Here is a 24,549-nt window from a genome sequence, read left to right on the forward strand (position 1 = left end):
AGACACACATTTACCCACTGGTGAGGTCACTGTCAATGAGCCATGTTAAACAGTAGCCAACAGAATGCAGGGCAGCTATGCCTGGATGATTGGTACTCAGTGTCTGCAATCTGTATGGCACGTGCTGACCAATCCCATGGGCATAAGCCTCAGCCTGCAGCAGGGCCCACCTGTGATGCCAGCCTCTTCATTGAGGGGAGGGATTGGGGTGGGCAAGGGGCACTGGGGAGGGGTTCTTGGAGCAGTGGCTATTTACCAACCACACACATTGTTTCAATATTTGAGCCACCAATCCAGTCATACTGATGATGCTTCCTGGCTGGAGGTCCGTCCTGGCTGCAGGAACTGTCATTAAGAACTAACACGGCAACACTCTGATTGAGTTTTGACCAGGCACACCCAAGAAAACCTTTCCTCATGATCAGTGAAGAGCAGCCTGGGTGCTGGGCTTCTCCCAGGCCCCTCTCCTGGGAGGCTCTCGTTGCTCATTAAAGCATGGCGGATAAGACAACTGATTCTGGAGTCAGAACGACCTGGATCCGAATTCAGACTTGGACAAGTAGCTTAACTCCCTGAGCCTCAGTCTTCTCCTCTGTAAAATGGGTGAGCAACAGCAGTGACGGTGGCTGATACTTTTTGAGCTTTCTGATATGCCAGAGTGCCTCCCCCTCTCTCTCTCACGCACACATACATACACATCTAGTCCTCACAGAAACTTCATGTGTTGTGTTGAGTACAGTTATTCTCCCCTGAGACACAGGGTAGTGAGTATTTTGCCTGAAATCACACAATAGCTGAGTGGTAGAGGCTTGATTCTAACTCAGGCGGTTTGGCTTCATAGCCCATCCACTGACCCACCAGACCACCAGACTGGATTACCTCCTAGTCATGTGGGTGCTGCGGGCGTCCAGGAGACAGCACAGATGGAGCACTTACTGCAGCACCTGCCCACGGTCAGCGCACAAACATGGCGGCCACTGTCCTCATCATCCGTCGTTACCGTTTGGGAGATAGAGGCATCTTGCTGGATCTTACGTTGATACCTGTTGGGTTTTTCACTTAAAAAGAGTGAACAAAATGAAGCTTCTCTGAGAGTTCAGTATTTCTTACACTTAAAACTGACAGTTCTATTCTTTACTATCCTTCTTTTCATTCAACATGGTAGACCTGAACTATACTTAAAATCCAGTGCTTTGGGAATGAATGAGTATGAATAAATAGGAATATCACTCAGCCATTTGCCAAACTCTGTTCACAAAAGAGAGGGTAGAGCAAGAAGGACCAAAGAAGAAGAGACCATTTGGCCTAACGAGGGAAAAACTTGATTTGGCCCACTTTCGGTACACCTGCCTCAAATCTTCTTTGAAAGAAAGAGAGTAAATTGGGAAATAAGAAAAGAATAAAATCCATATAAATTGATCCATTTGAGACACGCAGCTATTCCATGAAGGGAGATACTCCACTGCTAACGAGTGAAGGATGGGGAAGGATCCTGACACAGGTGCTCCCACTGGACAGGAGAAACTAAAGAGATAAGAACAGACTATAACAACCATTCTTGAGATCCAAGAGAATATCCCAGGAACACTGTAAAACCTCACTGAGGAAACAGCCTCCAGACATTCTTTAAAGTCTGGTTTATGAAAAAGCAAACCAGCACCACCCAACTCTGTGTGCCCCTTAGGAGAGCCTGACCAGCTCTGCCCTTTGCTCAGGGCCTCTGCTCCCACGCAGGAAAACCCCATTATCTCCCTACTGCTGGCCCACTGCAGGCCCTTTCACTGGTCCTGAGCATGCACCTCAACAGACAGCCCCTCACCACCTCTTCATCTGGGCTCCTGAGGCACTGATCCTGTTATTTCCCCTCTTCCCTCTACACTGCTTTTGATGGCAGTGAGTAGAGAACATGAAAACCCACCCCAGAAAAGTCTCTGGAGGACGAGAATGGTCCAACTTCCCACACCTAGCACTGGGCCTTGAATAAAGCAGACCCGAGGGAAGACGTGTCCACGTGGACTCAACTGCAGAGGCTCTGCTTCAAAGCTCTGGAGGGAAAATCACAGACCTGGAGCCAGAAGACTTTAAACTCCAGTCTGAGTCCCAGCACGTAGAGTTACATGCCTTCAGTCTGTCTAAGATAGGGCGTAAGCTACCTGCCAAAAGATAAAGTCACAGCAAGTTGAATCTATCTGCACATGGAGATAGGCAGCTACCCACAAATGTGAGCATGAAACACAGCAGCTGCGGGTGTTGAGGAGCGACGACTCAGGAACTGTTCTACTGCCATGAAGTGAGGGAAGTGTACAGAAAGAACTCACCCACTTCAGAATGGAGGGAGAGTACAAGATGGTGGCCCTTTGAAGATAAGAAAATGGAGCTGCCTACACTGTGCAGAAAATGATGTCTTAAAAAGCAAATAAGGTAACCAAGTCATGCTTACTAGAAATCCACCCAAAATATCTGAGGCATGAACTTTTTGATGTCACAGCTTTGACAAGCAGAGATTTTTGAGGAACTGGTAGCACTGAGCAGAGAATACACATGACACTGGGCATCCTGTCGTCAAGGCCTCCCTGTGCTGTCAAGCATTCTTCAGGTAGTGAAGATGCAACCTCTGGGGCCAATCCCCCGTGACATACGTCACCGATGCAGGTCAGGCTTGAAGAAGGGGTCTGAGTCAGGCAGTAAAGCAGAAGGGACTGGCTGGTGCACATCTTGGCCACATTAGCCCTGGGCCTCCGTCAGGCACCCCCTCACCTCTAGAGGGTCCAATGAGGCTCAGGAACAGCTGGTTCTAAAAGCCCTCTTGTAAAGTACCTAAGACAATGCCAATGAGAGCACAAACAAGACTGCAGAGCCGCGTGCCTTTGGTATAAGACTAGAAAATCTCACCTCTAATCACAGTTTTCAGTGCGGCCCTTGGAAGCACTGACATATTTTCTTCCAAGTGCACAATGTTCTTCCTATTTGAGGCAGGGCACCCCCATGTCTGTGAGTGACCAGAGTATCATGGAATCACTTTAGAAGGAAACCATTTCTCTTTTCCCAGGCCAGCATCATCTGCATGAAAATAACTACTGCCACCATGAAGACACAATATAACGCTGACTACAACCATCAGCAAAGGCAGTGTCCACACACAAACAACTTACTTGATGGTCCTCCTGCTTCAAACAAAACCTCTGTCAGCCACGTCCACTGCAAGCCCAAAGGACTATCAACCAGAAAGCTATTAAGAATGTACATACTGTTGTGTTTCCTTTTATTGGATTGATGTGTACCTGAAAATTACTTGTAGACGAGTAGCTTTTGTAAAATAAGTTCTTTTGTTTTTAATTCTCAAAAAAGTAACATATGTTCACAGTAAAACATTCAAACTGAACAGAAGGGTGGAAAGTAAGTAATTTCTTGTACATCCCTCTAGAAAGGTTCTGTATACTCGAGCATTTACTTCTGTCCTTCACACACACACACGCACATGCACACTGTACTGTGTATTTCCTTCCACATCTTCTCCTCTGTATCTTGGTCACTTATTGGTGTACCTTTGAGACCTTTCGTCTGAGCACCTGGAGCTCCAGCTCCGAGTCTTCTAGCCCCAGGATACACACATGCCTTCTGAGATGTTAGCGGCTGTTCCATGATAAAGGATGTCATAATCAAATAAGTTTGGGGAAAGCTGACTCATACAATTAAATGGTTTTCTCTATGGTAGAAACTCCTATTCCTGGAATATCTCATGTACACAGTAGACCACCAGAGTGACAGATTTTACTGCCCTTATTTCACCCCAAAATAATTTTCGAGGACTACTTACCAACATCTTGTGCAATGCAACCTCTCTTCATGCAATACTCCCTGCCCTTCCACCCAACCCGCCCTTGGCTAAAACATTCCCTACCCATCCTTTAGACCTCAGTCGAGCTGGTCTTCCTCAGGAAAATGTCCTCTGTTGATGGCCATCCCCCGCCCCTAGTTCACCCCTGGCCCAGGCTGAGTGGCTCTGGGACACACTCTTGCTGAACCCCACGCTCTCTCCTTTGTTGCATTCCCTCTGGTTGCATCAAATGCTCAGTGGTGCGATTACTTTCCATCTGCCTCCCCGGTGGCCTGTAAGCTCCATGATAGCATGGGCATAGCCTGCCCATTCATCAGCACACTTCCTCATGCCAATGCCTAATGCCTGGCACACAAGAGGTGCTCTTTGCATATCTATTAAGTCAATACATGATGGTGGTGTCTCCAGAAACCAGCTCTGCAAACGCCACTCCAGTTGCTACAGTGGAGGAATTCACTTCTCCACACCTACTGCAGTGAACTTCCTGGTGAGGCGAAGAGCCTTTTTGCATCATGAATCACTCTCTCCTAATACTCGGCCGTATGCATTTTGCTACGGCAGGTTTGCAGGATTAAATGTGGAACTGTCTCATCTTCGACAGAAATATCCTCAACGTGTGAGCAATTGGTACCCACTGACATTCTGATGCAGAATTGGCTTTACATTTTTAAAAAGACTTGCTGCTGCAACGTTTATTTTGATCAGGGAAAGAGATTGGGAGTGTTTATGTAAAATAAGACATTTATGATGGATTTTCACATGCTGAGAAGAAAATAGCACGATTCAACAAAAACAGGGCCTTCCTTTTGCCACACATGTGAAGGGTGCATGTAAACAGGCATGACACAGCTAAGTGAACACTCGGACACAGCCACAGGGTGGTGGATGTGCTGCACGTAGGACACAGTATGAAGGGGCAGTGTATCCTGGGGGTCTGAAGTTCAAAGTGTCAGGGTTGCATGCTGAATCACCCATTTTACTAGCAGAGTCCTCCTGAGCAAGTCTCTAAGCCTCAGTTTCCCATCTGTAAAATGGGATAATAACTGTTCCTACTTCACTGAACTGTGGGTAGGATTGTACTGCATTAGATCAGGCTTGTGCCTACACAGTACACACCACATAAATGTTATCTAGAGGAAAAAACTTGGTATAGGGAGACATCAGTGGACTAATGCACAGGTGACTCTCTCCAAGGACAACGGGTAGGTGTTCTGGAAAGAAGATTCCACCAGCTTGGAGCTGGGAAGAGGGGAAAGAGTGTGAGAAGTGAAAAGGAAGAAGGTTTCCTTCACGCCCCTGCCAAGAGGAGACCAGCCCACAGCGGAGAGCCCCCAGGCCCTCCTAAGAGCCCTGAGTCTCAGACAAACGAAAGCAAAGAGCCTTATTTGAAGCCCAACAGCATTTAGTTTACAAGAACATCAAGGTTCTCGGCAGCCATGTGGCCTGAGCAGTTGGACCTGAACACAGAAACTCCCACGTCCAAGCATGACGAGTGAGCGGAGGGCAGGTGCGAGCACCAGGGACCCGGTCACTCTCGGAAAGTGCTCATCGGCTCTGATGCCCGTAAGCGCCTCTGGCTCCACACTGTTCTCTGTTCACTGAATTTCCTGATGTACAACTCCAGTGATCAAAGTGTTCCAAGGTGCAGGATAAAAAAGAAGGTGACCTTGTTCAGGGTCATAGATGTTCCCACGTATAAGTTGCACCATTATGTGCTTCTCTCTACCGTCATTCTTATAACACGACCAACAAAAGTGACTCTTAATAAGCTTGTACTGCCTCCTAGCCAATGCCAAAGCTTCCACATACATTGTTTCATTTAATCCTCACAAACCCTATGAGGTAGGTATTAACGAAATGCCTACTCTACAGATGAGCCAGCAGCACAGCCTGAGCCTTGTGGGCACGGGTCAGCATGGAGGCAACAAGCACACATCATACACACACTCAGACCACACGCCCTGGGACAAGTCCTGGGGCCAACCCAGTGCATCCCAGGCGGGCTGCTGAGGAGGCCTGGGGCCAATTGCAGGACTATCTGTGTGTCTCCTCTGTTCTTCCAAAACCCTGGAGGCCAAGCCTGCATCTCCTCAGCAAAGCAGTCCCTTCCTCATTCTTGGGGACCTGCGGTGTGTCACGGCTGGTTGAGTCAGTCCGGGGGCAGTGGTTCTTAACCTATTTTCCCCACTGGACCACACATGCCTGTCAGCCCAGGCTGCATGACTAACCCCTGTCATGTCCAGAGTGCTGAAGATGGCCCCACCTTCTCCCTCCCAGTCAAATTCAGACTAGGAGGCAAGTGCCTGAGAGTGATGTTATCATAGGAATGACCCTGAATTCCCTGAGTCATTAAAAAAGAGAAAAGTAAATCATCTACAACTCTGACTCTCTTACTATTACTGTGACGATTCACAAATACCGAGACATCAGGTGATAAAAGACACCGTTAGCCATCATTCCTGCTCTTACATTGTCCTTTACAGCCTCTGGCCCCTCCTTTTAGAATTCCTCTAGCCTAGATAGAGCTCCTACCCAACTGAAGCCTCCATTTTGATTTCTATTATTCTGGAAAAAAAAAAAAAAGACAGAGAGAGATTAAAAAATACAAACAAATTAAAAGACCCTGAAAGTAGTAGTATCTTATCAGGCAGACATCTAAAACCATTTTTTTCAAAAGCAACCCCTGCCCCGAAACAAATCAAATTCAGATAGAAGTAGAATTGACAGACTGATCCATCTGTGATCTGTAGCAATGCAGGACTCAGGTAGTAATGTAGTAATGCAGGATCAGGTAGTAATACAGTAATGCAGGATCAGGTAGTAATGTAGTAATGCAGGATCAGGTAGTAATGTAGTAATGCAGGATCAGGTAGTAATGTCGTAATGCAGGATCAGGTAGTAATGTAGTAATGCAGCAGTCAGGTAGTAATGTAGTAATGCAGCAGTCAGGTAGTAATGTAGTAATATAGGATTCAGTTTAACAGGTATCTCTGGGAGCTCTTTTCTGTTCCAACCCTTCTGCTAGGTTCCCAAGGGGATGAAGAAAACACAGCATCTTCCTCCAAGTTCAGGGGAAACAGCCCAGTGAAAAAGAAACCACTATATGTGGGGACTTGTTGGAGCGGCAGGTGACTGTTCTGGAGGGGAGAGGAGGCCGGAGGGAAACACATGGCTCCAGTGAAGCTGGGCTCTCAGGAAAGGAAGAGCCTGGCCAGGGCGCTGAGAAGAGCAGGCTCTGTTGGAGGGCAGAGCCTAAGGGAAAGCCGAAGGCTGTTTTGGGAGTTAAGTCCTGGGACCATGATGGGGAGGAGGAGGAGGAGAGGATCGGCCAGTAAAAGAGGGCAGTGAACCGGCATCAGTTCTTCCTACAAACAATGCTGAAGGGAAGGGAGAGCCTGTACCTGAGCTTTCGGGCAGGGCTGCATCGGGAACTCACCCGGGAGCAGGGAGGGGATACTGGTTCGGCGGGAGGAGTCAGTGTATCAGCCCCGTGCCTCCGTGTGCCAGGCGCTGTTCTGGATGCTGCAGCTTTCACCTCCTCTAGCGCTCAAATGACACTTCGCACCTTACAGATGGGGAAACTGAGGCTCGGAGAGTGGAATGCTTCTCCCCAGTCCCCCAGGCTGGTACCCAATAGAACTGTGATGCACGCCCAGGCCAGCTGGACTCCAAACACTCCCTGATGGCTCAGGAAAGAGCCGAAATAGTCCAGGATGGAGAGGATGGGGACTGCAGGGTCAGTGCCCAGTGAAAGGGGAGTAGGGGAGCATGGAAGTGTTTCAGAGACCCTTAGGGAGGAGGTACAAACTCGTTTTCCACTTGCTTTTTAGGGAACCACCCACTAGCATTTGAAGTCATGAGTGTGTCCTGGACCCGACTCTAGAACAGAGGCTGTGGAAGGTTTGTCTCGGAATTGTTTCACAGGAGACTGTGGGAGACGGAGGTCCCTACTGCTGCCTCCCACACGTGGGGTAATGGTAAAGGAGATAACACAGCTAAGGTGCTTGGTGCAGCACAGCCCCCGTAAGTAATCAACTCATTCATTCATGCATTCCTGCATTCAACAAGTGCGCCTTCTGGGCTAAAGATAAGCCTAAACACAGGGGTAAGGAGCCACATCACATCTGCCTTCCACTCACACCACTACTGAGAAAATACAGACACAAAACTCTGCATACACACACACACTTCTATGCAGACCTATGTTGTATTGTGCACACACACACGGTCACAAGTGTGAAGGAACTGCCCAAAGAACTTGAACTCAGCCACTCAAACTGTAAATTTTAAGACAAAAAGAGTTATTCTGTGATATAAAATTATAATTTCCAAACTAGAAGAGAAAAACCAAGAGAACTTTGGATGACAACCGTGGAGTCACTTCAGTGGCATATCTCATGTTAGTCTTGCCAAACACTACGGCCCTGTTGCACTCACACCGGTGGAAAAGGGTTGGGGAAGTTCACCTGGCCTTGGGGAGGACAGTAGGTACCAAAGGCCCTGCAGTGGGGGAGGTTCCTGAGTGTTTCTCTAAGGCCAAAGCACTGGGCCCAGGCCTGATCCTCCGATCTCAACTCCCAATTCCAACTGATGGCCACAGCACCATCACATCCAGTAAAGCGGGGAGACAGACACGAAACTCCAAACGCTTCAGTTCAGAACTCCAAAGAGAAAACAAACCGTTTAGAGTTCGAATTTGTTTTTGACATCTTGGAGTCAGTCTCTCTCTCTTTCTCTCCCTTTCTCTCTCTCTGTGTCACACTCACACAAACACACTCACAGGGAAAAGAAATAAAAGGAAAGAAACAAATTTTAAACACAGCTTTTTAAAAGGTTCATGAGCCTTCCTGTACATCAAATGGCTCTTGGAAAACAACGTTTTAATGATTTCCGTGTAAACGAATCAGAAACATATGGATTAAATTTGCCTTAAAATATACACATGTAATTAAGGGGAAAAGTGCTTGGCAAAACTCATTTTGCATTTTATCAAGCCCAACATCTGAAAAATAGGTTGGGACATCTGACAAACCCAAGGCCAGTGACCCCGCACATACCTGCAGCAACGCACACGCTCCGCCTCGAAGCAGGGGACCCGAGTCCGCCCCACCAGACCCTTGTCCTTTCCTGGGCGTTTTAGAAGAACCTACTGGGTTGTAAGAGACAGATTGATTCCCAGGCTCTGCAACAGTGATTGTGGGGTCCCTTTTCCTGGGCCTGAGTCCATTTTCAGGGGCTGGGCCCCCACGCACAGGAGAGCCTCGCAGCCCAGGCTTGCCTGCCTGGATACCCTGCTGGGGAACTCTAGAAGATGAAGAGGTGGTCTAGGTTGGGTCCTACAATTCCCACTCCCCCTCACCTCTGCCTGACAGTCCACCTCTCCCTCAGGCCCTCCATTACGGTCAAAGAAGGGGAATCAAGACTGAGTGTTCTTTGCAGTGTCTTTTCTTCATCTGTGCGAGAACAAAGTGGAAAGGATTTTTTAGTTGCTCTCTTTCACTCACTCACGTTGCAATAAGTATTTATTGTGCACCTACTATATGGGCCTGGTAAATCATCAGAGAAGGAAACAGATAAGGTCCCTGCCCTGGGGAGCTGACCTTCTTGCTGGAGCTTAGTCTCCAGGGCCAGGTCTGAGGGCTCTCCCCTTAGCCATCCAGTGGGCTGTGCACCATTCCTCTCCCCTGGGTTTTCTCCACATCAGACCCTGAATCTCTTCCTCCTTTCCCTTCTTCCTTCTTCAGTCTGAGTGGCTCAGTGTTCCACCACAGACCTCTTTCCAGCAAAGCTGCCAACCATATTTTACCCATCCCCACGGTTTCCATGAGCTTCTGATGCCCTCACAGCCCCTCGGCATCTGGCCAGCCCTCACAGGCCCCCTAGATACCTTTCTGACTCCCGAAGAGGTCTGGCTGCTCCTGCTGCTGCTGCTGCTGCCAGGGCCAGCCCAGCCCATCCTGTCCAGAGCCCCGGACACCAAGTTTCCTCACTCTTAAGAGTCCCAGCCACATGCTCACCCACCTCAAGACCTGCCCATAGCTTAGTCTTTCTGCTGGACACACTTCACTACCAACCGCTCATTGCCTAACTCTTTCCTATCCTTCTCCTCTCAGCGAGACCCTTCTTGAAGCCCCAGGACCAGGTCAGGCCCCTGTTACATGCCCCTTAGCACTGTAGCCTCCCTTCTGTAATTCTTATCACTCTGATCATAACTAGTTCAGCATCTCTCTTCCCCTACTGCTCACGGAGCAGGGCTCATGCTGTCTTAGTCATGGGCATTTCTCTTGAGCTTGGCACAGTCAACATTTGATGAAAGGAAAGAAGGAAGGAGGGAGGGACAGAGGGAGGGAGGAAGGAAGGAAGGAAGGAAGGAAGGAAGGAGCAACTGGACAAGAATACTTCAGAATATTGAGGCAATATTTTATTTGCTCTCCCTGCTATTTCACCCTTTCTGTGCCAAGCAGACAGTCAGAGCCACTGTATTTCTCACGTCAAGGATGTTTACAGGGCTTATAGACACAAGCTACATGAGTCAGCAGCTCTCTCTGGCTCCTATGGGAACCTCAACTCAGTAAAGTTATTAGGCTGGGTGTCATGCAGAGAAGTGGAGCGATGGCCAGAGAGCAGCGAGAAAGGCAAGACTCTGGAGAAGGGTCTGAGGTCTTGCCACAGTGCCCAGTGGGAGCCCAGGGAGAGGTGCAGCTTCAGGAATAAAGCTGGTGATGGGCCTGGTGCAAGGGGACCCCAAGGCCTATGGTTCCCAGCCTGGGAAAAAATTCCCATACCCCAAGGTGGCCTGGAAGTAACTGAGCCGCAGACACCAGGAGATCCTGAGGGACCAGGTCCCTGTTCTCTAAGACTTCACACCCAGAGAGGCAGCAGAGTAAGCTGGACTTGTCCTCTTAAAACTGAGGTCCACAGTGGCGGGGACCTTCCTACCCGTGTGACCTGGAATAAATCTTTGGCCTCCCTGAACTTTAGTTTCTTCATCTGAAAAATGGGAGAGGAGAATACTGCCTGACCTGCCTCGTGGGACTGCAGAGGGAACAAAATGAGGTCAAGGTCATAAAATGATAGAGAAGTCTAAACCGACAAAATTATAAAATTCACATTTTCCTTTATCCAGCCTAAAACTGCTGAAAAAGAAGCTACTATCTTTACTTTTCTTCTGCTTGGGTCTAAAATGCTCACATGCTACAGGCTTCTTTTCCTTCCTCTCTGCCCCATGGCCAAATTATAGAATCATTTACGTTTAATGTTATCTATGGGCACTTTTTAAGACATCACCTTTTTCTTATTTTGATGAGGAAGACTGGCCCTGAGCTAACATCTGTTGCCAATCTTGATCTTTTTTCTTGAAGAAGATTGTCACTGAGCTAACATCTATGCCAATCTTCCTCTATTTTGTATGCGGGATGCTGCCACAGCACGGCTTTATGAGCAGTGTGCAAGTCTGCATCCAGGATCCAAACCCGCAAATCCCAGGCCACCGAAATGGAGTGCATGAACTTAACCACTATACCACCGGGCCGGCCCCAAGCCATCACGTTTTTATTCCACTTTTGTCACCTCTCTGTCCTCTGTCTCACTCAGCAGCATCGCACTTACTGCACAGTGAGGGGGAGCAAAATGTGACAAGGAAAAAGGTGGAAAACCCTCAGATTAGCGCTCCAAACCCCAGAACAACACAGAATCACAGAGCTGCCCATCTGTGCTCTTCAGCAGCCATGGGGGAAGAGAGAAGCAGAAGCTTATAGTCCAAACTCTGGTCCATTTGCAGTTGTTGGGTTTCGGGCGCTTTAAAACAAAAACATTTGGGAGAAAATTATTACCTTTTCCTTTATAGACCCCCTTGAGAAAAATGGCTTACAGACCAGCAGCCCAGGCACTGAGGTGGCATGAGGCCCTGGGTGTGGCTCTGGTCCCTGACTGGCCTCCCTCCACACCATTTTCCAAGTCTTATTCTCTAGCTCTCTTGGAGAGTCTGTGAGCCACCCAACATCCTCTCAAAAAGTTTCTTTTCCATTTAAATCAGCCAGGGTATGTTCCTGTTGCTTACAAGCACCATGGGAACACTACAGCCCTGGTTGACTTCTCACAGCCCAGGAGGCACAGAAACTGGTGTCTGTCCACCCATCCTGTGTCTGTGGAGAGCTCGTTAGGGAAAGAACCTGGCACTTGAGGCAAAGGGGGCACTAGGCCGAACCAGCAGGGTCCCCTGCCCTCAGAGAACTCCAAGTGGAGAAGGAAAAAATTGTATGCAATGCACTTCTGGAACAAAGTGATGCTAGAACAAAGGAATAAACCAAAGTCCCTTACATAACAAAAGACTGAAAGCATTAAAGAGGTTGTATTGAGCTGGGTTTTAAGAATGAGCATTTGGAAAAGCAGAAAAGAGAGAGGTAGGAATAATAGGAATGGAGTGAAATAAGTTATAATGGAGGAAAGAGAAAGGCAAACTCAGTGAGTAGAAGGAGATCTCACCTGGGTGGACAGAGCTGAAAACTGGAATGAAGGGCAAGGTTGAGAATAGAGCATTTTCTTTCACACACAGCAATAGACAAGCACACACATACACAGGTATACACACCATACAGATGTCCACACCCATGCATACGTAACATACGTGTAGGTGTTTACGTGTATAACGTATGTATATGTGTTTGCGTGTGTGTAAATTTTACACTACTTCAGCCTAGAAAGTACTTTTAAAAGAGTTCAGCTTTGTCTGAATCCACTGTCAGCTCATCAACACTTCTCGCTAAAGCATCCCACTGCAGGCTTCACTTACAGACGAAACAAAGTTGCTCACAGCTCCAAAGGCATGAGAAGCAGCCTTGGAACAAGTCTCACAGACAGGAAGCCCCACGGGCTGCGGACGCCAGAACAGCCACTCCACAAACGTCTGCTGAAGAGGTTTAGTGAAGAAGCTGCTGCATCAGGCACCATGAGGACCCTAACTCACATCTCTAAAGATTCCAGGAAGGAGGCTCTTTAAATTCTCATGGGCAATAGGACAGGTTGCCCACACGTCACCAACTCTGAACATGCAGTCTCTCTCAGGGCCTCCGAGAAAGGTACCTCAAGCACAGAGGTAAGGGCTGACCTGGTTCATGAGGCTGGTGGCAAGGCCCAGGCAAGAAAGTGGAAAATAGACATATTTTACCAGGTATATTTTACCAGCCGGTTAGTTTTATCTACTACAAGTTATGCCCAAGAGCAGAGCGCACAGCAATTCCTAAGCAAATATCAAACCACTCTGCCCCACGCCCATGGGGGTCCAAGCTGCCAGAAGAGCATGACCCTGTATTGGTTTCCTTTGTTGGGGGCAAGATTTCTAATCCAGGAACATCACAGCCAGTGACCAAGCTCTGAGCATGTGTTTTGAGTACATGTCATCAATAACAAGATCTGAGCTGGAGGGCCCTCTAAACATGAAATACATTTCTGCAGCTTAAAAAGAAAAAAGACTGTTTGGGGCTGGTTTGAATTAGGTAGAATGGAGACAGGAATTTTCCTGAAGTCCCCTTCCCTCTCCCTTGGGCAGCTACTCACTGCCCGGCAGAGACAAGATAGAGAATCTTGCTGATCTTGGTCCACGACCCCACAGGCTGGCTGGGGGACTGCTGGGACTGAGTCAGGGCGGTAGGTAGACCCCGTGAGGCTGCTGAGGATGACTTTAAATATTACTGCCTCCACAGCTCAAGCAGTCTGTCTCTCTTTTCGGATGTCTAGGCTCGCAGTCACGATTCTGTAGCCTGTGTGATCAGTGGCAGTGCTGGTCCCTTATGTGTTGCCGCCATCAAAAGGTACAATTATGCCTTTAAAGCTCGAGGTGCAATTAAATCTCTATAATAGTGCTAATGGCTCGGGCAACCTTGAAGCAGCTGCCATATTTTAAAAGAATTCATTCTGAGTTGTTTCATGTCTGAAAGTGTTCTGTAAAATCTTGTTAACTTTTCATTTTCAGTTGAGAATGTATTTAATGCTGAGAAGAGGGCTTCCTCCAGCCATACTGCACAGAAGGGACAGCTGTCCTTCATCAGCTGACAAGATCGCCCTGGAGGCCTCAACTCCACTGGACAGAGCTGAGCTCAGCCCTCTCAGCCTTGGGCTCCATTTGCCCCCTAGGGAAGAGTCCAAAGTCAACATTAGGTCACTGGATTCAGCCCAGTCCAGAGCCCACTAGGAGAGACTCATGCTCACATCAGTTTCTCTAAGAGGGTGAGAGAAAAAAGACAACACGTGGCGGCCCACATGAGCAGGTGGTCAGGTCCCCTCCTTGCAGTTCCCATTGCCCCCTACTTCCCATAATGGTGGCCAGTCACTAATGATCTCATTACCTGTCTGTTCCCCAAGTAAACTGTGAATCTCTTGAGAGAGGGGCTGCGTCTGCTCACCACGGGGTTCCCATAACTGTCAGAACAATTAATGAATGGAGGACTGCCTCCACTGAATATTAAGGATGGGTAACAGGTAAATCATGAAAGGGAGACATTAGGTATCCAGCTACAAAGAACAGGCATGATGGAAACGTTTCAGAGACAGTGAATTGGAAGCTTTTTAATCATTGACTAAGCTCTGTTCTTTTGTTTGTTTTTAAGATTGGCACCTGAGCTAACATCCATTGCCAATCTTCTTTTTTTTTCTTCTTCTTCTTCTTCTCCCCAAAGCCCCTGAGTACATAGTTGTATATTCTAGTTGTAGGTCTTTCTGGTTGTGCTATGTGGGATGCTGCCTCAGCATGGCCTGATGAGCAGTGCCGTGTCCTCACCCAGGATCCGAACCAGTGAAAACCCCGGCTGCCAAAGCAGAGCGCACAGATTTAACCACTCGGTCACAAGGCCGGCCCCTGACTCAGCTCTTTAAACAGTGACCTAAATGATTTAGAAAGGCAAATTATATTCATGCTATTTCCTGATAATAACAATGACAGCTAAGATGCGTTGAGCACTTTCCACGAGTGACTGTTTCACTAAGGCTGCACACACATCATTTCATATCCTCACAATAACCGAGGGAGGCAGTATTCTTATCCCTACTTACAAAGAGGGAAACTGGGGCTCAGGGAGGCAGTTACTTGCTTAGGATCACATAGCAAACAAGGCAAAGAGCAGGATTCAAATTCAGAGCCCTTCTCTTGACCATGACACTCTTGTACGTGATACTGATATTGGGGGGGTGATGGAAACCAGCCCCGACAATTTTTAAAACCTCAATGGCAGATAATGGGGCAGATTTTTACTTTGAATGTGCCATGGCTTTCTGATTTATTTTTCTGAGAGGATGGCTCTTTGTTTAGGAGCCTCCTAGGTATGATAAAACAGTGCAAAATCCTTCTCAATAATGGTGAGGATAAGGAGGGAACATCCTTAACTCAAACCCTTTATACACATCATCTATTTAGTCCTCACTATCACCTTGTGTAAGAGACACAATTATTATCCACACCTAGAGATGAGGAAACTAAGGTATAAAGAGAGGAGGTGGTGTGCCCAAGGTCACAGCCAGTGAGAGATGGAACATGGCGTCTCACCAGAGGCTGTCTGATGCCAGAGCTGGTCCATGGCCACTATAATTCCAGAACAACAGAGCTGAGTAGTTTCAACAGAGACTGTATGATTCTCAAAGCCTAATGTATTTATTACCTGGCCCTTTACAGAAAGTTTGCCAACCCCTGGACCACACGTTAGAGAGACTGATGCAAACAGCAGCTGGGGAAACAGCGAGCCCAGAGTCTCCAGGTAGAACAGGCACACATTTCACCTGTCCAGCTGATGCTGACACACCTAGCATGTAATTGTGTTTTTCAAAGAAAAGCAATATCCCAAACCAGCCAGCCCTGCCCCTCATGCCCCTACTCTCCACGCTGTAAAGGGAGCAGCAGCAGTGTGGCTTACCTTTGTTGTACATGTTCGTTGGCACTTGGACGTCACTCAGACTGATGTTCACAGGCAAATTATTAAAATGGTCATTTGGGGCTAAGATGAATTCCTTCCCCAGCTCCAAAAAATTCCCATCTTTGTCCCTTTCGTTTATCAGCACGGCATTGAAGTATTCATACTGAAAGAGAAAATCAAAAAACACTACATGTGGCTTAGGGCAGAAGGCTGTGAACCAAGACAGACCTGGGCATAGGCTGCAGGCCGTCCCCTACACTTGTGGATCCTGCTCTTTGCACGTAATTGCATTTAGTCTTTTGTATCATGTGTGGTAGCACTTTAAACATATTTCCCAATGTCATTAAATATTCTTAAAAAACATAAATTTAAGGAGCTGTACAGTACTTGTTTATGTGACTATAGAGAAAACTGCCCTCGAAACCTTTTAATTCTTTAAGTTTTGAAGACAGATCTTCCCTTAGGCAGCCTACATTTAAGTTGAAGGAGACTGGAAATCAACAAAAAATAACAAATATATAATATGTCAGATAGTCATATTTGCTATGGAAAAATAGTAGAGCAGGTAAGGGAGCAGCAGCAGCAGGGCTGTGTTTTTACATACGGCGCTCGGGGAAGGTCTCACTGCCATGGCGACCCTCACACAGAGACTGAATGAAGGGAGGAAGTGAGCTGTGTGGACATCTGGGATCATCCCAGCCAGAGAGATGAAGGCCCTCAGCAAAAAGTGTGCTGGCACATTTTAAAAATGGCTACTTTGCCATCATTGTCATCATGTCATCATCAGGATCTAACATATATACAATGCCTTGTTTATGCCAGAAATTATTCCAAGTGCTTTTCATGTATTAACTCATTTAATTCTCCTAAAAACTCTCTGAAGTTGGTTTTATAAGTATTTCCACTTCACAAATGAGTAAACTGAGGTATGAAGAATTTATGCACCCCATAAAAAATTATACAGCTGATAAGCACAACTAGCATTCAAACACAGGCAGCCTATTTCCAGTGCCTGTGTTCTTATCTGCTGTGCAGGATTGCAAGATGGCAGATGGCAGGTGTGATTGGAATTATCAGATTGGGAATTTAAAACAATTCTGATTAATATGATAAGGGCACTAAAGGAAAAAGTAGAAAACAGGTAAGAACAGATGGATAATATAAGCAGAGAGATAGACAGTCTAAGAAAGAAGCAAAAGGAAATGCCAGAAATCAAAGACACTGTAACAAAATGAAGAATGCCTTTGATGGCTGATCAGCAGACTAGACGCAGCCAAGGAAATAACCAGTGAGCCTGAAGATATGTCAATAAAAGCTTTCCAAACTGAAAAGGAAAGAGAAAAATTAAAAAAGAATGGAAAACAAGAAACAGAATATTTGAGAACTGTGGGACAATTACAAAAAGTGTAATGGGAATACCAGAAGGAAAAGAAAGAGAAAGAAATGGAAGAAATATTTGAAGTTACAATGGCTAAGAATTCTCCAAAATTAATGACAGTCAACCACAGATCTAAGAAGCTCAGGTAACACAAGCACATGAATATAAAAAAATCCACACTTAGGCATATCAGATTTAAACTGCAAAAAATCAAAGACCAAGAGAAAATCTTGAAAGAAGCCAGAGAGGGGAGAAAGAAAAGCTTAACGACAGAGGAACAAGGATAAAGATTACACCACACTTCTCAGAAAACATGCAAGCAAGAAGAGAGTGAAATGAAATATTCAAAGTGTTCAAAGAAAAGGCCCACCAATCTAGAACTCTGTATCCAGTAGATTATCCTTCAAAAGTGAAGGAGAAACGAAGATGTTTTCAGACAAACAGAAACTGACAGACTATGTTGCAAGTAGACCTGCCTTGCAAAACACATTAAAAGTTCTTTAAGGAAAGGAAAATGATATAGGTCAGAAACTCTGATCTATATAAAGAAACAAAAAGTACTATAGGAGGAATACATAGAAGGTAAAATAAAAGATTTCATTTTCTTATTTTTAACTGACCTAACAGATAACAGTTTTTCCAAAACAATAATACCAACAAATTATTGGGTGATTATAGTTTATGGATAAGTCAAATGAATGATAGCAGTGCTATAAGGGACAGGAGGGAGGAATTGGGAATACTCTGTTAAAAGGTACCTGTACTACCCATGAAGTGGCACAGGATTATTTGAAAGTAGACTTGAGCTAGCTGTAAATGTATATTGCAAACTATAAAGAAACCACTAAAAGGATTTTAAAAGGAAATATAATTTACATGCTAAGAAAGAAGAGAAAACTAAGTCATATGAGACAATCAATTAAAACCAGAGAAGGCAGAAAAAGGGTAGAAGAGAAAGAAAGAAAGACAAAAAACGAACAAGAACAATGAATAGAAAACAGCTACAAATATGGTACACGTTAATCCAACTATATCAATAATCACTCTAAAGGTGAATGGTCTAAATATACTAATTAAAAGACAGAGACTGTCAGAATGAATTAAAAAAAAGACCCCAATTACATGTTGTCTACAAGAACCTCACTTTAAATATAAAGAACAGATAGATTAAAAGTAAAGAGATAGAGAAAGATACACCACGCTAACACCAATCAAAAGAAAGTCAGTGCAGCCAATTAATTTCAGACAAAGCAGACTTCAGAATAAGGAAAATTATCAGGGAAAAAGATAGGCGTTACATAATGATAAAAGGGTCAATTCTCCAAGAAGACATCATAACCCCTTAATGTGTATGCACCTAACAGCAAAGTATTAAAATATGTGATGTAAAAGCTGATAGAACTACAAGGAGGAATAGATGAATTCACTATTACAGTTGAATACTTCAACACTCCTCTATCAGCACTTGAAAAATCCAGCAGGCAGAAAATTGGTAAGGATATAGTTGAACTAAACAGCCCTATCAGTTGGATCTAATTGACATTTATAGAACACTTCATCCAACAACAGGAGACTACACATTTTTCTCAAGCTCACATGGAACAATCAACAACATAGATTATATTCTGGGCCAGAAAACACACCTTAACAAATTTTAAAATAATAGGTATCAGGCAATGCCTACTCTTATATTAAGCTAGAAATCACTAATAGAAAGATAGCTGGATGAACCCCAAAATATTTAGAGATTAAACAACCTACTTCTAATTAATATATCAGTCAAAAAGAAGTCTCAAGAGAAATTTTAAACCACATGAAAATTAAAATACAATGTACCAAATTTATGAGATGCAGCAAAAGCAGTGCTTAAAGGGAATGTTATAGCATTGAATGAATACACTAGAAAGGAAAAAAAACTGAAATTAATCATGTAAGCTACTTTAGGAAACTATAAAAAGAAGAAAACTAAATCCAAAATAAGCAGAAGAAAAGAAATAAATTATTTTTTATTTGAAGACTAGAAATCAAAGAAACTGAAAGCAGGAAATAGAGAAAATCAATGAAATCAAAAGTTGGTTGTTTGAAAAGATTCACTACAGTAAAAAGACATAAAGCAAAATCAGCAAAGAGAAGAGATACATGGGGCAAAGTCCAGAGGAATTCAGATGCAAGTTTCCAAGAGTTCTTTCCCAGAGTAATCACACAAGATGCACTTAATTCTTCCAGCAGTGAGCTGTGATAACACACTTGAAATGCTGCCTACCAGGGAGGCTTCACAGAGACTCAGTGCTAAGGACTTTTATTGGGAATTGGTCATGTTGCAACACTATTTACCAACTTAACCTAGTTGAATTCATAGAACTCCACACCTAACAACTGCAGAGCATACGTTCTTTTCCAGATCATACACTGAGCCATCAAACAAGTCTCAATAAATTTAAAATGACTGAAATCCACATAATATGTTCTCTCATAACAATGGGCTAAATTTAGAAATCAATATATAACAATGATACGAAAATATCAATGACGTCTAAGAAAAGATATCTAGAAATATCCTAAAGATTTGGAAATTAAATAAAATACTCTTTAATAATACATGTATCAAGGAAGAAAATGACATGGAAGACTGGAAAATATTTTGAAACAAATGATAAGGAAAAAAAAAATCAATATTTGTGAGATGTACCTAAAATAGAGTTATAGAAAAATTTACAGATTTAAAAGCTTACAATAGAAAAGAAGAAAATTTTAAAATGAATTGTCTAAGATACTACCTTAAGGAGATAGAAAAAAGAAGAACAAATGAAGCTCAATGTTAAAAGAATGAGTAAAATAATAGATATAAAAGCAGGAAATAAAACAGAAAACAAATAACAGGAAAAAAATCAAGGATATCAGAAGTTGGTTCTTTAAAATAATTGATGAAATTGTAAAATCTTAGTCAGACTGATGAAGAAAAAAGTAAGAAAGCATAAAACACTAGTATCAGGAATGAAAGAGGAAATATTATAGATCTAACAGATAATTAAAGGATAAAGGAATATTACAAGCAACGTTATGCCAATAAATTCAATAACTTGAGTTAAACGTCAAATTACTTGAAAAACAGAAATTACAAAAACTGACACAAGAAGAAATGTAAAATATGATTGGCCCTATATAAACAAAAAAATTGTTTACAATTAATAGCCATGCTAAAATAAACAAACAAACAACTCTAGGTTCAGATGCCTTAATTGACAAATTCTATGAAATATATAAGGAAAAAAATACAAACTATCTTTTATAAACTCTTTCAGAAAATTAGTGGAGGAAATACATCCCAACTTATTTAGTGAGGGCAGCGTAACCCTGACATCAAAACCAAACAAGAACATCTAAAAGAAAAAATTGCACACCAATATCCCTCACTAATCTAGATGCAAAAATCTTTACAAAATATTGAATCAAATCTACCTATAGTTAAAAGAATAACACATCACAATAAAGTTGTATTCATCCCAGGAATTCAAGGTTAGTTTAACATTTGAAAAATCAATCAACACAGCTTGCCACTAACAGAATAAAGAAAAAAAAATCATATGACCAAATAGATGCAGAAAAAGCATTTGAAAGAATTTAATTTTTGTTCATCATAAAAACTCTCAAGAAACTGGAAATAGGATAAAATGCCCTAAACCTGATAAAGAGCATCTATGAAAAATCTACAGCTAACATTATATTCACGATGAAACACTAAATGTTTTTCCTCTAAGATCAGGAACAAGGCAAGGATGTTTTACCACTTCCATTCAACATTTTACTAGTGGTCTTGGCAAATGCAGTAAGACAGACAGACAGACAGATGCATAGATAGATGGATGCCATAATGATTGTCTATGTAGAAAACTCTAAGGAATCACATAATTTACTATAACTAGTGAGTTTAGGAAGGTCACAGGATACAAGACCAACATACAAAAGTCAATTGTATTTCAGTATACTAACAAAGAACAATTGGAAATTGAAATTGAAAGAACAATAGCATTTACAATAGCATGAAAAACATGAAATATTAGGTACAAATTTTTTAAATTATGTGCAATACGTGTATACTGAAAACTACAAAATATTGCTGTGAGAAATTAAAGAAGGCTTAAATACATGGAGGGAGATATCTTGCTTAAGGATTCTAAAACTCAGTATTAAGATGTTAATTCTACCCAAATTGATCTAAAAATTCAATGAAATCCCAATCAAAACCTCTACAGGCTTTATGCAGGAATTGCCAAGTTAATCTTAATTTTATAGAAAAATAAAAGAGACCTAGAATATCCAAAACAATTTTGAAAAAGAAGAAAATAGTCCAATCACATCTCCTGATTTTAAGTCTTATCTAAACTTAATTAATCGAAACAGTGTGGTATTGGCATTAGAATAGACAAACAGATCAGTGAAGCAGAGAGAGTATAGAAATGGAGGGGGACGTATACAGTCAACGGATTTTCAATAAAGGTGCCTAGATAATTCAATGAGAAAAGTATTTTCAACAAATTGTGCTGGAACAAATGACAAACCATATGAAAACAACATCCTCAACCTCTAACTCACAACATACGCATATTAATTCAGATAGATGCTAGACTGAAATGTAAAAGCTAAATCTATAAGAAAATCATAAGAAAAAACAAAAAGATGATGAATGCCTTTGTAGCCTTCAGGTAGGCAATGATTTCTTAGGACATAGAAAGCATTTAGAATTTTAAAAATTGATAATTTGGACTTGATGAAAATCAAAAATGTCTGATCATCAACTTCACTGTTAAATCAAATAGGAAAGCCATTGTTGAGGAAAAAGTATTCATAATATAGACTCTGACAAACGACTTGTACCCAGAATACATTATGAGCTGCTATTGCTCAACCAAAAACACTAATTAAAATATAGGCAAAAGATTTGAACAGACACCTTACAAAGGAAAGCACATAAACGGCCAATATGCAAACCATCGGGGAAGTGCAAATAAAACAGTCATCAGAGAAGTGTAAAATAAAACTCAACTAGATGCAATTTTCTACCCACTAGAATAGCTAAAATTAAAATTTCTGAAAACAATAAATGCTGGCAAGGATGTGGGGTAACCAGAAATCTCAATATGCAAACCCTCAAGAAAGTGCAAAATAAAGCACTCATTAAGGAAGTGCAAAATAAAACTCCAACTGTAATTTTATACCCAGAGAATATCTAAAATTAAAATTTCTGAACATACTAAATGTTGGTAAGAATGTGGAGTAACCAGAAATCTCATACATTGCTCATGGAAACATAAAATGTTGCAAATACTTTGGAAAACCATTTTGAAGTTTCTTGCAAAGTTAAACATGTATCCACCCTTTGACCCAGCAATTCCACTTCTAGGTATTTACCCAAGAGACATGAAAACATATAGCCACAAAAATGTTTGTGTGAATGCTCACCCATTCACAATAGCTAAAAACTAGAAACAACTTGTGTCCATCAATAGATGAAATGATAAACAACTCTGTGATATATATTCATACAGTGAATGAATTATTCATTATTTCTGATTACTACTCAGGGACAAATTACTGACACACTCAAAATATGAATGGACCTCACAAACATTTTGAGTGAAAGAAACCAGACACAAAAGAGTACATGCGTGTGATCCCATTTATATGAAGTTCTTGAACAGACAGACTTATTCAATAGTGATAGCAATTAAGGCTTGCTTCTGGGAGGGAAGGTGGGGATCCAACGGAAAAGGCACAAGAGAACATCCTGAGTTGCTGGAAATGTTCTCTATCTTGATGGGGCGTGGGTACCTCAGGTGTGTTCATTTCTCAGTACTCATTGAATTGTACGCTAAAGAGTGCATTTTACTATATAGAAATTTATGCTTCAATAAAAAAAATTAAAGTCACAAAAAACTTTTTAATTTTATTAAATTATTAATTCAAATGGAATTTAATTATTAAATTATTATTAATAATTATGCAATTATTAAAGAAACAAAACTCAATTTAACAAATTGACTGGCCCTGAGCTAACATCCGTGACCATCTTCCTCTACTTTATATGTGGGACACCTGCCACAGCATGGTTGACAAGTGGTGAGTAGGTCCCACCAGGGATCCGGACTGGCCAACCCCCGGCCGCCAATGCCAGAATGTGGGAACTCAACCACTGCGCCAGGCCAGCCCCACCCATAACCGTTTTTTAAGGCACAATTTATTGTGACCTGACACTCAGAAACAAAAGAAATCATACCTTTCTGCTGAAACATCAACCAAGGGAACACCTTCGCCAGCAGAAGCACTTTGACCAACAGCAAAGGGGAGCCCATTCTTCTGAAGATAGCTGCTTTCTAGGAAACACGTCAGCGGGGATTCCTCTCACGGCTCCATGTTAAGTGAGGTCTTAATCTTCCACAGACCCGAGAGCTTCACAGAATATTATCAACACGTCTAAAAACGTAAGCCTTCAATGCCATTGTTTCATTATAACTGGATGTTAAATTAACACAAAAAGCCTCGGCCTGTTTGGTAAAGGCCAGCGCAGTCATGGCTCAGGCCTAGGCCCTCTGGAGGCAGATTCGAAATTGTCTTTTAATTGCCTAACCCGCACAGCCAGAATGAGAATGAAGGAAGGATGAAAACGTGAGCAGGATTTTGCTCAGTGGCACTCATCATTCACCATGGACAACTGTGTGCTCTGCTTCTCCTCCCCAAATCCATTTGTCCATTCTGTATTGATTTTGAAAAGGCTGACTCAGTGCGAACAAGATGAATCATTTCTCAGTCCTTGGAAGTCATTGCTATAATTATGAGGCTCAGTGGGTTTGTCCATATGACTGAGGAAAAGACATGTTTAGTCCAAGCTACCTCAGTATTACTGAATCCCTGTCACCCATGGGGTCGGGGTAAATTAATTCTTTTGTAAATATATCTGATAACCTACTAAGTGTGATGGGGCACAAAGGAAACTAATTCAGGGAACAAATGTGGCACCAGGGACAAAATGGTAGATGTGCTGTTTACCAGAACCTGGCACAGCACTGGCTCAGAACGTGGTGGTCCAATGAGTAAGGCTCTCATAAGTGACTCAGTAGGGCAGAGGTATGCACACTTTCTCTATAAAGAGTCAGACAGTAAATATTTTAGGCTTTGTGAGTTACAGCATCTTTATTGCAACTCCTTAGCTCTGCTGTTGTAGCATGACAGCAGCCACAGACAACACAAAAAAGAATGGGCTTGGCTATTCTCCAGTCAAAGTTCACCAAAAATTTACAAAATTACAAAAAAGATTTGGCCTGCAGGCTGTAATTTGCCACCCCTTGCAGTAGGGTGTTAGGAAATTTTCAAGAGACAGAAATAAAAAACCTCTGGCTGGAGGAATCAAGCATTTCTTTCACTAAAAAGTTTCTGAG

General features: G+C 43.2%; 1 protein-coding gene across 1 annotated transcript in view; it reads right to left on the reverse strand.

Annotated features, from left to right (window-relative positions):
- Nucleotides 1–24,549, reverse strand: part of CACNA2D3 (calcium voltage-gated channel auxiliary subunit alpha2delta 3) — an 824,272-nt gene that overhangs the window by 485,952 nt on the left and 313,771 nt on the right. The window contains exon 5 of the mRNA XM_044754812.2: nucleotides 15,739–15,901. Within this exon, the coding sequence (XP_044610747.1) occupies nucleotides 15,739–15,901 (163 nt within the window). The remainder of the gene's footprint in view (nucleotides 1–15,738; nucleotides 15,902–24,549) is intronic.

This window comes from Equus asinus, chromosome 21 (genome assembly GCF_041296235.1).
Source record: "Equus asinus isolate D_3611 breed Donkey chromosome 21, EquAss-T2T_v2, whole genome shotgun sequence".
Taxonomy (NCBI): Eukaryota; Metazoa; Chordata; class Mammalia; order Perissodactyla; family Equidae; genus Equus; species Equus asinus.